This window comes from Serinus canaria, chromosome 2, assembly GCF_022539315.1.
Source record: "Serinus canaria isolate serCan28SL12 chromosome 2, serCan2020, whole genome shotgun sequence".
Classification (NCBI taxonomy): Eukaryota; Metazoa; Chordata; class Aves; order Passeriformes; family Fringillidae; genus Serinus; species Serinus canaria.
The window spans coordinates 80,134,938-80,150,322 of NC_066315.1; the positions used below are offsets into that span (position 1 = coordinate 80,134,938).

Here is a 15,385-nt window from a genome sequence, read left to right on the forward strand (position 1 = left end):
CCTGGCAAGATCAAAAGTATTTGAATAAATTTTCCATCATACCTCCTTTTATTATCTCTCTGCTGCAACTAGAGTCCACAGCAGAAGCCTATGGATAGTGAGGAAAAAATGATTCCACACTCTTCTCCTCAGACAAACCTTCAAGCAAACATAAAAGCCCTTGACTGTGTTGTTAAGCATGTGGAAGTATTTGAAAGCAGGCAGTCACTGACAACTCCTAAATCTCCAAGAGAACAGAAGAGATCTTTCCTTCCAATTTCACCAAAAGAGCAGAGAAAAATGGTAAGTTAAGTGCAACTACATTATGTCTGCACCTCCACAAAGCATAGACAGAAATTATTTACATGTAAATCTGAACCAGGTAACTACTGACAAAAGGATACATGACAAACAATTAGAGTCACTGCTAGAAGAACATATCCCACTATAGTTGTAATCAGGCCTTCAAAGTGAGATGCTTGGACCTGGAGCAGAGAGGAAAAAAGGTGAAAGTTTATCAGTCTCTTACAAGATTACATCTCCTTTTTATGCAACTAAGATAAATTCCAAATTTCAACTTTTCAAGAAAATTGACAAGTTTCTCTAGTTTTTACATATTTTAATAATCTATTACTGTTTTTGTATCGATTCACCAAGAATCAATAATGTTTATATTTACATTACAACTACTTTCTTCAAACTCAAAACAACCTCAATATATGAAACAAAAAGTGCCATCTTACACTGTTTCATTCATCCCCTAGTTTCCCCTACTCAGTATCATCCACTATAGAAATAAGTAAACAAATTTAAAATGTACACAAGGAACTAGAGGCTGTTAAAAAACCCTGAAGACACGCATAGTTTTTATAAACAGTAAAAATCTCACTTGAGATGTAAATAATGAAGGAAGTGGAAAAGAGTGGGACAACATTTCTAACCATATACTCAAAAAGGTTGAAGGACTAATAGGAAGACAGACCTGAAGTTACTTTTGCAACCAAAATAGAAGTGGAAAGATGCTACAAAAATATTATGATTAAATATTGTGACTGAATAAACAATAGTAGTTTATGTTTCATTTTGAAATTATAAAAGAATACTTACATATTCCTCAAAGCCCAGGCCAACAATGGAGAAGTGACCAATGTGGTATGGACAAAATGCTGTATAATGTGAGCAGAAAGGAGAAAAAAAGGCCATGAAAACTGGTAATGAAGCCTTATTTGCAGGATGAATATTATAACATGGTATTATTCTACCTCTTGTAAATTTCATAAAAAAATACAAAAATTAATTTCTGTGCAAATATTTGCAAGTTTTAGTTTCCTATAATTTTACAAACACTGAAAATCAGATCAGAATTTACACTTAAGGACTAAAACAATATAAAACTACACAGAATAAGAGGACAGTCTTTTCCTTCTTACTTCACATTGCACTCTGTAAATTAATTCCATTTCTCAAGAGTTCTCAGAGTTATGTACTAGGCTGGCATCTGTCTCAGACTCCTGTAGGAACCTATGCTGTATATTCGTTCTTTCCCATGCACTAAAAGACTTCAGTAGCCATTTTACAGCCTGGTGAGATGAGACTTGCTTTAGCAAGGCTTCAGTTCTAGTGCTTTAATTCTTAAGAACACTTAAAATATTGTGAAAAATACAAGCTCTGCAGAGGGAAGAGGAGGGGGAGAACGATGACACCCAGTGAAGGGATGAGGAGCAAATGAGAAGTCTGTTACTTTGAACTAATGCACTAAAAACTGTTCATTATTCCTGAGAACTCACTCCTGACCATTCTGAGGTTTCAGGGGAAATGCATTAGAAAACACAGCACTTCCCCATTTTTAGAAACATTCATATTTGCAACAAAATCAATTTTCTAGTTACTTTATCTCACTCTGTTGTCTTCCAAGCAAGTTATGAAGGACTACAGAATTCAACATCAATTTTTTATAGAAGTGGAGTGTGTCAGTATAAAGTGAAGGGGCTGCAGAAGTGGCAAGCTTTTATTTTCACCTATATTGTCTTCACTATATCATCTTAGCCCACCCTGGGAACTACTACAGTCTAAACATTCCCTCAAATGAAAAGTGTGATGATTTCCTCTCTCCTCATTTCTGTATGACCAACACAAAATAAATTCCAATTTCAAAACCCAAGAAGCAAACAAACAAACCAACAAAAATACTACAGGAAAAATTTAGCAGGATTCATATTACTCTAATCAGTGATAATAAAAATTTTAATTTATGTCTCTTTTAGGAAAATCAGCAGTTATTGGGAGAAGCAAACATGTAAAAGATAAGAGGAGGAACTGAACTTTCCCTGACCAGTAAGAACAAAAGAAAAGTGAGATGAAAAAGATCACTCTCACAACTCCTAAAGATATCAGACTAATAACTTAAAAATTGCATTTTTGACGTTTTATGAGAATATAGCGCACAGTTTGTCATGTTTTTTAAATAACATTATTTAAAATATTTTCTAATGGATTCCTTAAAAAAAAAAAAGGCACAAAGGAGTACAAACTCCTCTGTGAGTACTAGACTGAGCTACAGAAAATATTAATTAAGTTGAAATGAATTAATTTGTCGAAGGAGAATTTCTGGACCACTAATTAAGGTTACAAACTCTTTCCTTCTGTTTTATATTTTATCAAGTATCTCCTGTGACATCTGAACTCACAAGTACTATAATCACAAATTACTAGAGATTTGGCAGTTGCAAATTAAGCAGTATTACTTAATGGGAAAGATACTAAAAATAGGCTTGAAAGGCACATATTAAATTCCCAGACCTCCTGCTTACTTAGGAAAGTAATTCTCTTCTCTGTTTGTGAGTTTCCCCTTGGCAAAGCAGCTACTGAAAATGTTTCTATACAACAGCCTCATTAAGCATTCTTATTACTTCCTTATAATTGAATTTTAATCTATGCTTTAGAAACTCCATGGTTATTATCTACTTTGTAAAAAAGCCTACATATTATAGCAGCTAAAAAAATCCAATTAACTTATGATAACTATGTATTAAAATAAAATAATTATCAGAAAGAAATAATTCAAGTATTTTCCACCTCTTATTTTAGAACAGTTATAGTTTCTCATGAACTAAACATACAATGTACTTATGTTTATTTTCTTTTGATTTGCTCTTCTGTTTCAGTATCTAGATGTTCAAATCACTGGTTCAGTGTTGTGAGCTTTACCTTGTAAAAACTTATCTACAGTACAACTTCAGCTTTTCAATCTCAAACCCTTCTGGCAAGAACGACCACAGAAAAAACACCAAAGCAACAAAAATTTCTTTTCTAAACTGGTCATTCAGAGCAAGCGAAACTTTGTGGTATTTTTGTCTGGTATTTTTTGAAGTGTGTAACATGCTTCATGTGTCACTAAAATGCTACATTCTTGTATACCTCCCTCCCTTTCAGTCTGAGCTTCAAGAATGGATTCTAATGGAAAAATTTGTATAACTCTATCTAGTAAAAACTATGAAGAGAAAAAAAAAATCCTAGCTATTCCTCAAAGTACTGCATTTCCTTGCAAATTAAATTCCCTGAGATTCCTCCTTTAATTTAATAATATTAGAAATAAATATCTTCTGTGCTTTAGTTGACATGGCTAAGGTGCTGCCAGGTTTCCTATTTTAAATCTATTCACCTAAAGAAATTAAAATTACAAAACTAGAAAATAATAAATATTTGTTATTCATATTGCCAGCTCATTTTTGGTTCTGTTTTTAGAGATCACATCTTCATTTTTCTAGAACAGCCTTAAAATAGACCTGCACTACCAATTCACAAAGAAGAATCATTTTAAAACCTAAGAGCAAACAATACTTACCAAAGACAAGTATGAACAGAGTATTTAAAGACACCACCCAAAAGACATGTTCCTGTAAGGAGTATGGGGGAAAGAGGAAGGATGATGACAAGAAAACAGTACATAAATGTCAGTCTTTTAAATAAGTGACTTGGCTTTTGTACCTCAACTTATTTCAAAAGTCTATCATCACCAGAACTTGCACATCTCATGTTAGAGTCAGGAGGTTTGTGCTCAAACATGAAGCTCAGTTACATTCACGAACATTTATCTAGATAAGTGCACTTACTCTCGCTTATATTTTTTAAAAGTAGGCTTTTATTTTAAAATCTATACAAATAGTTCCATCTCTAAAAAGAATTACATGAAATGTGTGTGGATACTTTTTTATAAATGAGAAAATGTTCACCTGAACTTTTAACAATTAGTCTTTGCCACAACAAATGCATTAACAAAACTGACAGCTCTGACTCTAGAAATGACAGCACGTCTCCATTTTTTAATATTACTTTTAGCTAAAAAGTGACTCAGCCACAAGTACACTGGATTTTTACTTTTTGTATTAATATTTAAGGTAAATGACTAATAACATAATTGTAAACCTAAGGCATCACATTTAAATAAGAGACATTAATGACCTTTGAGGTATTTTTTTCCAAACTGAATGATTCTAAGATAGAGTATTTTGAAAATAGAGTCAACTGAAAATCTAGTCTACACTAGATGTAGTGGTGTTATGGTGGTATTAGGACAAAAAAAAAATTAAATGAGAACTGTATTTTAATATAACAAAGATCAAAACATGAGGTTAGAACACACATATATTTTCCGTGTGTGCTTTTTAAAAGGTCTAGTTTTTATTTACAGTGGAGTAAGAGATCCCAAGTTACCTAAGTCTTTTAAGAAATTCCACTTTTATGCCACACACACACCCCACTAATTTGTGAAACTCCTAAAATCCCTAAGTTTGCTTAAACATGACATCATATGAAATTCTCTTTAAAGAAATATATATATATGATATGAAAATAAGGACGTTAAATGCAATTATGCATATTAAAAAATACAGGTACTTAAAAAAATTCTGTAGAAATTCTTGAAAAGCAGGATTGCACTTACTAAGAAAACCAGGGATCCATCAAGTCCAAGCATCTGTAAAGATAAGAAAGTTATTTTTACTTATCAGAAAAATTAAACTGAATCTAAAATAAACCTCTTTCACATTGACCTTTATTGTCCAATGCAGTCAAGAGTTTTTGAATGGCTCAACCAACAGTTTCAGCACATAAATTCTTACCGATAAAGACAGAAACTAAGTTCTCATTCAACACAGTAAACTCAGGTGTTCAAAGGCAGTGATATACATGTGGAATATCTGAATACACATATATCTATAGGTGTTTGGTCAAACCAAACACAGAATCAATTAATTTATAAGCTGTTTCTCTCCATGACTTTGAAGACTTTGACAAAGATTTTGTATTTAAAAAATATTGTAGTGATTGAATGGCTATTTAAGTACATGTTTAATCAACTCAATATTTAAATATAAGGGCAAATTTTTGTTTCATTCTACTTGCAAAATGTCAGTTTATGCTGCACTGAGAAAAGTTAGTATTTTACCCTCGATGTGTAAAAGCAACTACTAACAGGGTAATTTGCTACCCTGTATGCTATTAACCTTTGAACAGAATTGTTCTACAGCTAGGAAAGATGGAAAACAAATTCTTCATCACTCAGCACAGCTGTTATGGGAAGCATCCACAGAGCAATCAAAAATAAAGCATCCTTTACAAAAAAAATAAAAATCTCCTTTCCCCCCACTTTGAGTCTATCTTACTATTTCAATTGAGACACTCCTAATCCACAGTTACTGCTGTAAAGTTCCATGTTCAAGGCTCTTTTGTATGATAACTTTGCACTAAGTTCCAAGATGTAAGAGTTGCCCATATTTTACAAATCAAACTAAGATGCAAAAATGTTTGAAAATTCAGAAAACTTGCATGGTATTTTTATAAGATGACATAATAGAAGAGCCTACCCCCATTTTGATAGTAAATGTCAACTACACATCTATTGCCTATGTCAGCACATAACATTGGAAGTGATTATGAAAGGATGCTGAAACTGACTTCTATATTCATGGAAAAGCAACAAAATGTCATCAGTTAGGAATATGTCAGCACTTTCTAGCAAATAAGTTAGGTTAAGAAATACAGCACTTCCATCCTGAAATAAACAGAATGGTTCAGGAACCTGAATTTATGTGTGTCCTTTTTTATGAAATATCTTTCAAAACACACTAAGAAGCTTTCAATAGATACAAAATAAATATCAAGATGTGCCACTCATTATGAAAACTCGATTTTTTTGCTACCCTGCAATCAAGGCAACAACAACAGCCTAGTAGTGATGCTGGTAAATCCCATGAAGCTGCTGCAACTACCTTCAGGCAGATTTTGTTGCATGTGGTGAGCTTAGAACTCAAGATGTTGGCTACCTCTAGACCAGCTACAAAAACCTAATTTTCAAGTCTCTACACTACTCCATGATTACAGTGTACATGCATGTCACACTCCAGTTATGGAAATGATGATCCATAAACAATACAGAAACCATGTTATATTAAAATGCTCCATCATTTTTAGAGAAGCACATTCCATTTCTCTTTTTGTTAGTCTAATGCTTTCATGTGCACAAAAATTAAGCATTAAACTACATCTAATGCAACATCTTTGCATTAGATGTAGTTTAATCTGGCCCACTGTCCTCAAAGAAAGCTTCAAGCCAGTTGTATACATCAGCAAGTGGAAGACTTCAGAAAAGTCTAGTAAAACATAATTTATGCTGCTACTCTATACTTAAGCTGGTACTATACTTAAAATTGAAAAAAAATGCTTTCTTTAATGGTTAAGAACATAATAACATTTTGTTTATAATGTAACAACTTTTCTAGGTCACTAAAGACTCTTAGAAAAGAATAATTTCCAAATCTATCCCAGATGCATTTTAACACAGAAAATAATTTCAAATTACAAATAATTTCAAGTATGAGCCTGAATTATTAAATTCAAGAAAATGATTCTTACTCACTCGCTCCCAAGTAAGCTCTTCTGCTGCTCGATCCCATTCCAAAGCATTCCAGTTCATGTCATCTGAGGAGACAATGGCCATTTTTACAGCTGTAAGATCACTCAAAACAAGATGTAACCACTCCATGTTATGTTCTAAATGAACAAAAAGACTTGAGTGCATAATATGCATCTTGTAACTGCCGACTGCTTTTCAGCAAGCAGATGCCTCAGTACTCAAAATGCATGAAAATTGCAGAGGCAAGATAAATAAGCTGAAGTGGGAACTTGCACAACTTCCTTCAATTACAACAGCTCAGTATTCAATTAATTTATATTTAGTAAGAACTAGAACATTAATGCTTTGAGTCACCTGTTACCTTGTGCTCCATTGTTTGCATCTGCTGCATCTTCTACTACAGCATCCTCTTCATCTTCATTATCTTCCTCCTCTTCATCTACTTGTTCCTCTTGAATTTCAGGGTTCTCACCTACAACTACATTCTCAGCAGCTGGGTTAGCAGGTTGATCAAGCACAGCATTTTCAACACCTCCATTTACAGCAGCCTGAGCCTGCAGAAACAGGATTTAGTACTTGGTTAAACTGATAGAGCACTCTTCATGCTTTTATCTGGTATGTATATGAAACTAAACAGTATTAAAAAAAGTCAATAATATATTTTCTAGATAAGAATTACACTTGGGACCACTAAACCTTTAAAAACAGGAAAGAAGCATTCAGATAACTTTACAGAGTAGCTGAGGTAGGAAAGGGCCTCTAGGGATCATGTAGCCAATCTGACTACTCAAAGCAGGGTCAGCTATGGCAGGGTCAGTGCTATTTCCACTTGGCTTTTGAGCCACCTTTTCCTGAGGTGGAAACTTTATGACCTCTCTAAGCAACCTGTTCCCCAGTAGGTGATCACAGGAGTAGTATATTAAAATAAAAGCCAAAACCCACTTTTGGTTTTTTTCTTGGGATTTCCTGCATTTTAATTTAAACCTACTGCCTTTGGTCCTGTCACTCAATACCAGCAAGACAACCCCAGCTCTGTCTTCTTCACAGCCCTCCATCAGGCATTCATACAGACTGTTAAGGTCCACCCTGAGCACTCCCATTTTCAAACAAAATAATTCCAGTTCTCTTAGCCTCTCATCATGTCAGACATTTCAGTCCTTTAATCATTTCTGTTGGCTCTTCACTGATTCAATTCAGTTTGTCCATGCCTCTTTTGTACTGGGGGACCCTAAAACTGGATACAGCACTCCAGATGTGGTTTCACCAGTGCTTAATAGAGGGGATCTCCCTCACTGAAACTATCATTATATGAGAAAGACATTAATTTAAGGCAAGCTCAAGTCAGTCACCAAGATGAGAAATTCTGTCTTTTAAAAACTGACATTTACTAAAAGGAAACCAACATTTTGAATTATTTTTCCCTATGCATGGATTGATTATATGATCACTTCTTCACCCAAGAGGCTCCGAAAAGCACTGAAGGAGCGTACATGTGTGTGTGGGGAGTGGGAGGAGGGCAGAGAAGCTCCAACTTCAGTGGCGTCAACAAAACTTCCATTTGCTTTGAGAACAGTGAATTGTTACCTCATGAACTACCAGCACACTTATGAAAAAGACAAAATAAAAGCGAGCTGCATCTTCATTGACTATGCCTGAGAATTCAGCTTTATGTGCATAAAGTTATCTTAAAAAATGGTACCGATACAGAGCTAAGACTCTATGCAATGCTACACAATAAAACAACTTCAAAAACATAACAGTGGTGTCACTGAGTTTATATAGGAAAAGACTGTTCAACTTCTGCTAATAAATAAAGATACCATGAAGTAAAATAACATTACTGTTGTGTTCTGATAAAGTATTTACTCCCAGAACCACATTTTCTAAATTAATTGTGAACATATGAGCACTAAGTTTTACCTCATTTTGTTGACCAACACCATTGAGTGGCTGTTGCTGATTTTGTTCCAACCACTGTGGTGCTCCTCCATGGACAATCTGTTCACGTAACCACACAAGGCTGATAAATGCACACAGAGTGCATGTCACCACAAAACAGCCCTGCAAACAGTCAGCCAGTAAGTTCTCCCTGTTAAAAAAAACAAAACAACAAAACCAAAACCTAATGAAAACATTTTTTTGAAAATATTTTGCTGGTAACACTAGAGTTGCTCAGAAAAAACAATCTTCCAGAAGAGCAAAGGAAACACAATAGTCACTAAGTAAATGGTTTGATATAGTAAGAGGTTTACTTAAATGGCAAAATGCATAATATCCAGTCCACCAGGCCATCCAGAGAAAGCATTTTATTTGCTGAGCTACCTGAACCAGAAGAATTGAACTGTAGGGCTTCCCCTTCAACTGCTCTACATTTCAGGTAGCATTTTACCTCAGATATTGTCTCTATACTTTAAAAATCTTAATCAATCAGATCATACATAACTGTATAGCAGCAGCAGCAAAGCAAAGTTCAGTCAGCCAACCAAAACTAGGGTTTCATGCAATGCAAGAAGTACTTAAATCATCTTAAGCAATTCTCATCCCTAATTTCCAGTTCCTCCTTGGAAAACTACAATATGTTCTTAAAAATAAGTAAGAAAGATGGCATCATAGTACTCTGCCATCCCCAAAGAAGTACCAGTGTGGTCTCCCTTGAAGTTGCAAACTTGTGCTTTCACAGCACAGTGAATACCATGGGGACATCAAGTCCAAAATGAAAAGATGACTCAAGAGGCTACTGTAATTGACTCTGCCAAAGAAATAAATGTCAAAACACAGTTTCATGCACCATTAAAATCTGACAAATACTTGAGTCTCTTATTTTCTCCCTAGACTGTAATAGACATGAGGTGCTCTAGGTTCAGTTGTTTGAGCTTCTTCTCCAAAAAATAAAAATAGAATCTACACTACAGAGATAACAGGAAATATACTGTTATTAGACTGAAACAAGCACCTCTCTCCAATAATGAAAATAAGTTAAATGCAACTTGTCCTGATTTCTCAAATCAAATAGCCCAATTGAGATGATTTAGATGAACCACAGAGAACATTCATTCCAAATTTGCTTGATGTGCAGCTGATTCTACTTAAACTCAGTTTCAGTTCCTCATGTTCAAGATAAGGAGAAAGTAAGAGGCTTGAATTTAAGTAAGCTTGGAATTTTGTTGTTTGGTATTTATTGATTCTTCAGGCAAAATTGATTTAAAAAGGACAAGGCAAGACAATGTGCAATAGCAGATGGTGATTGAAACATTAAAAATCCAAGTAACAGCTAGAAGGAAATCTGATAAAAACATAATCCCTCTCACATAAGAGACTCAGAATGAGTCTCTTTTTATTATTTTGTATTTAAAATTAAATACAAAATAATAAAAATGCAACAGAGAAAACAAATTGACATTATTAGTGACATATTTCTTAATATTCTACTATGTATCTGATTTAAACCATAGGAAATTTATTTTTTTAATTATTAAGTGTAATTTTTCAGCATAAGTTTTTTTGACATAAAATACAAATTTTCATTAACGAGGGCTTGCTTTGTAAATTCTATTTTCCAGCTCCAAAGATCCTGAATAATGGAACTCCAAAGTGAAATTATTTCTATTGTAATAGTGTTGTCTATTCATCTAGTTGTGCAAAGGGTAATGGGCAGTTGCTTATCAAGATGGTAAAAGATAGCAAGTGTAACTGGATGAAAGGGACACTAAGTTCCAAAGTTCTTGTTTTCAGGATAATCTGACTAAAACAGGATTTTGTATCAAACTGCTGAAGTACTTACGTGGACAGAATATCTAATGGCAGTGTCAGTAGTGAGCTCACAGAGCCAGTAAACAAGCACTTGTAGATACGACCTGCATGAATAAACAGAAGCCTGATATTAATTTGATTTTGGCTACAGCTTCACTTAGAAAGGACCCCCAGGTACCCTCTTTTCACCTGGTGCCCAACTAAATTTATGACATGGAAGAAAATCTCAACTTTCAGTGCATGAACAGAACTCAAGATCATATACAACCACGTGGAACAAAGCTGTATTTTAGCTGCACATCTTTAAAAGTATACATTCAAAGTGTAAGAACTGCCATGCTATATTAGACCCAAGATTCATCTAGATCTGTCCAGCACTGGTCACACTAACGGATGCCTAAGGAAGAATATGGAAGCAAGTTAAAGACAGAAGAAGTATCACTGCAAGTATCTATTTGGAAAGTAAATTTCTAACTGGATACTAGAGTAATTTAAATGTGCACTCTCTTTTCTACTGAATTCCTTTACTATTTACATGACTTTGAGATTTAAGAGTTTCACAAATCAATTTGTCCATGACTGTAAGGGAATTTTACTTTTCACATAAAAAACCCCTGCACTTTCATTTAGAGATGGTTAATAAAATAGGACAACTCTTCTGTCCTAATAATAATAAATGGCATAAAATAAAACCTTCCACGTAGATTTTAAAGAAGATAATTGAGAAGAGGCATTTTATTGGAGTAAGACATTAAAAGCTCTTTCATGCATTCTTTCCTATTTCTCAACACTTTTTTGCATTGCACTACTGGATTAAGAGTCAAACAGGTAGAATTTCTGAGTGAAAATAAATGAAATAGCATCTTTTTTTTTTTTTTAATAGACAATAATGGTCTCAGAAAACTTTGTTGCAGGAAGTGGCACATTTCCCTGTGTATAAGAGCATTATGGACAGAAAATTAATACTTACATGCAGTAAGAGGTACTACTCCCAACCATGCAAAGGCCACAAGTGTATAATGAAACCAGTATCGTATTGCTGTGCCAATACTTGTAACCAGTCCAGCAAAGATGTCTTGGATTGGAAGCCGTGAAGGCATATCTGGGGAATAAACTGTGTAGAAAAGGCACTTATGAAACAGTTTGCCCTTTAGAGAAGCATTTATGTAAAGTCCTGCCAACTACAAACTGTTTGCATCTGACAAAAGCTTATTAGAAGAATAAGCATATTTTATATTCTCAAGAGACAACTTCAAACAAGCAACAAAAAAAATTCACATAACACATTTGTTTCAGTGTGTACTGAGTGGAATGGGAAAATTAATAAGCTCCATGCCAGTTTTTGACCTAAGAGAAGTTTTTTTAATAGCTTTATTTGTTAACTGTATACTCCAATTACCTCAAAATAAGCTCAAGAAAAAACAGATTCTAAAGTCAGTGTAACTTTCTCTCAACACTACCTCAAAGATTACTCTGTCTGTTATTTATAAACCTAGTTCATGGACAGGGCATGAGGAACAACAGCAATTAGCAATTTTGCACACTATGCATTTATTTGTGCTAGATAATTTAGATCCTACTTGACATCCAACAGCACAGACCAAAAAAAAAAATTAATCCAGCAAAACAAAAGCAGCACACAGGGAGGAAAACTGGAGAGAACTGATTTAGTATCCATAGACATTGAATTTTACACACCATGACTTACTTTCAACAGATATCTGATGAAAATGAGCCAGAATTTCTTCTAAGGGCACTCCTATTACAGAGCACAATGCAAATCTCTCATCCTGCACAGATATACTCATATACTAAATTTTGACTTTTTAAACTCAACACCTATATGTTGCATAGGCCCATCCCTACTCAAAAGTCAAGAAAAACAGTGGTGAGGTTTTCTTTTGCAAACAATTAGAAAACATGTAAAAATTTCATTACATGTACTTAGTTCCTACACACTTACATAGATACTAAGAAGTAATGCACAGTATCAATAACAGATTTGAATAAAGAAGATAAACTATATTTGGGAGTTTCACAAAGACATTTCTGCCTGGATGTTTGTTATGTTGGAAACATCTGTGCTTGAAGACTTTAACATTATGGACTATCTTTTAAAACCTTGCATACTTCTAACTACAAAAGGAAACTCAATTTTTATAAGAACAAATAGAAAGAAAGAAGTTTTCGATTCCTCTCAGCAATCCTTTAAGAGTCTAACAAATACTGCTTTATGCTATCTACCTGCAGCCCCTTTACCTACATTCCCAATCATCCTTTTACTAGTCTCAGAGAAGCAGCCTCTACAGGAGCAAGAAATTCTTTTCTCTCCAGAGCTATTTCCTTCAGTTTCTGTATTGTAAAGAGAACTCAAGATCACAGACAAACAGTATCAACATCGAGAAGCAGTCAAAGAACGGGGAGAGACTGGTGCATTTCAGCAATATGTGGATTATAACTGACACAAAGTAACAACAAAACACTACCCCTGAGACAAGTAGTAACTGGTTTGAAATTTCAAAGCTTGTTATTCGCCAGGTATCTGGCAGGGAAATGGAATTCAAGAAACAAAGGACTAAAAGTATAACACTAGGGAACTGTAGCTGTGAGAACAGAGCAGTGAACTGAACGCAGGACACAAGCATATTTTGACATCATCTTATAATTTTCTTGTTACGGAAACAGAATTTAGTACACAATTTGGAACAATAGAAAATGCCAACTGAAGTCTAACTAATGATCTCAGCTCACATTGAACAAACATCCTGGAAGACTTCTGCCACAGGAGACAAAAAAGCTTTGTCAAAGGTGCAAAAGAGCAAAAGAATGTCTATTTAGAGTATATCTGTTAAATACTTATGGTACCACTCATAGAAAATTCAGCAGATACTTTAAGAACTTTCTCGTTTTCAAAAAATATGTTTTGATCAACACTTTGCAACAAGGACCTCACAGAAAACATTAACTTTGTATTATTGATTTATTTGTTAGGGACAAGTTGTTAAGTTAAAAATATTTTCAAGTTAAAGAATTTAAAAATGTATCTTCCAGGAATTACTGAACACACACAAGGACTGTAAGAATGAATGTCCATCCTAACTTAAAGCAGAAAGTACTTATCAAGGTTGGCATTTTTGTGGGCTCACTTTTCTGAAGGCTTTAGAGTTACAACTTTTCAAATAAAAGCACACTGTAGCTACTACTCAGAGAACACAACCTATATCCCCCAAATTTTAACAATTTGGTGATTTTTGATGATTTCAGAAGCTGAGGGTGGGAAGAAAGCTGTTTTTTTTCTGTGTACTGTCCTGTGCACACCTCAAAATATGTACAGCTTTTTCCACTAGAAGCTTTATACCATGATGATAAGGTAAAATCCTTCTATGTCCTGCAACACTCAGGTGCATAAAATGCAGGAATTCCTAGCATGACAGGAACCCCTGGTGTGCAAGCACCCTACATCACTGCAGCTTGCTGCCAGTGATTTTCATAGCTTATCATCTCCATACCTGTGTCTGTCACCCAGGGCCATTTTCTGCCCACACTGCAGCTCCCTGTACCCCCTCCCCAGTATCAGGCCCCACTTTGAGGCCTGAGACCTTGACTCCTGCCACCACAGCATCCATCCTCCTCACCTGCTTCTGCACATGCATTCTCCTCACTGCACTTCCATTCCTTACTCTCCATCCCAGTAATCTTTCCTAACTCAGTTTGAGAAAGCAAATTCCTGCATTATTTACCACACTTTTTTTTCCAAATAAAAATCTTTCTACTAGAGACCAATTGAAACAATAGCTTGTCTTTTTTTCTATTACAGCATGAAATTCAAACAGATTTTAGGTGAGTTTTTCATAAGTTTAGCTCAACTCCTTTGAGCTGTACAGGTTATAGAAAAACTACTAAAAAGCTTTTTGGATACTTAGGTCACACCTATGCAGTGTAACTGCCAATTCAGTTGTGAATCCTAAATTTAGGTTGGATTTTTTTGTTTAGTTGGTTGTTTTCAGGAGGTGGGGTTTTGTTCTACCCACCCCTCCCCTCCCGTAAGCCTAACTTTTCCAGGAATGCAATTAGTATTTTTACATCTCCAAAACAGACAAAATGACAAAAAAATCTGCTCTTACACTGACACAAATAAGGTAGGAAAAACACAAGGCTGCCTTTAGAAGCTGCCATTTAACCTACTTCACAGAATCATCACACTTGCAACCCTCTTACCCATAGTTTCTTTATTTACTACTACATTTGCAAGCCATATATGCCACCTCAGTCATCCTTGTGCACTGATCATGAAATAAGACTGTGCAACTTGTAAATAAAAACCATATACTTGACAGCTCCTGGGTGAAAACACGGGTTTTGTAAAACAGGGCTTGTGAGTTATTCTTTAGGTTGGACTAGATGATCTTCATAAGACCCTTCAAACCCAAACCATTCTATGTTTCTGTGTTTTACACCCTTCAAACACATGCAGACTTTGCTTCAGACCACTAAGGTGAAAGGAGAAAAACTCCACTCCTTCTCAAGCAAGCACAGCTCTAACAAATATATGAAATACCATTCATATAAAGCTCAGCTGTGTGTATACTCTGCACACTGGAGCTGGCAGAAGACACACTGAATTCTGTGCCAGCATGTAGTATTTTTTTCCAGAAGTTTATTTTTTTAAATTAGCCTTTCTAGAAATGCTGAAGCTATGGACTACTGTGTTAAAAGTTTATCAAAACAAACAGGTAGAGAAAT

General features: G+C 34.8%; 1 protein-coding gene across 6 annotated transcripts in view; it reads right to left on the minus strand.

Annotated features, from left to right (window-relative positions):
- The window catches only part of MARCHF6 (membrane associated ring-CH-type finger 6), a 42,467-nt gene that overhangs the window by 18,205 nt on the left and 8,877 nt on the right, over nt 1-15,385 (minus strand). For 3 of the 6 annotated variants that reach the window (XM_050971548.1, XM_050971549.1, XM_050971547.1), the window contains exons 4-12: nt 11,613-11,756; nt 10,674-10,746; nt 8,813-8,981; nt 7,254-7,446; nt 6,896-7,029; nt 4,922-4,954; nt 3,824-3,875; nt 1,087-1,145; nt 384-464 (exon numbers count right to left, since the gene is read on the minus strand). In XM_050971548.1, the coding sequence (XP_050827505.1) occupies nt 384-464; nt 1,087-1,145; nt 3,824-3,875; nt 4,922-4,954; nt 6,896-7,029; nt 7,254-7,446; nt 8,813-8,981; nt 10,674-10,746; nt 11,613-11,756 (938 nt within the window). The remainder of the gene's footprint in view (nt 1-383; nt 465-1,086; nt 1,146-3,823; nt 3,876-4,921; nt 4,955-6,895; nt 7,030-7,253; nt 7,447-8,812; nt 8,982-10,673; nt 10,747-11,612; nt 11,757-15,385) is intronic. The other 3 variants (XM_030238567.2, XM_030238562.2, XM_050971550.1) reach the window with 1 other exon arrangement.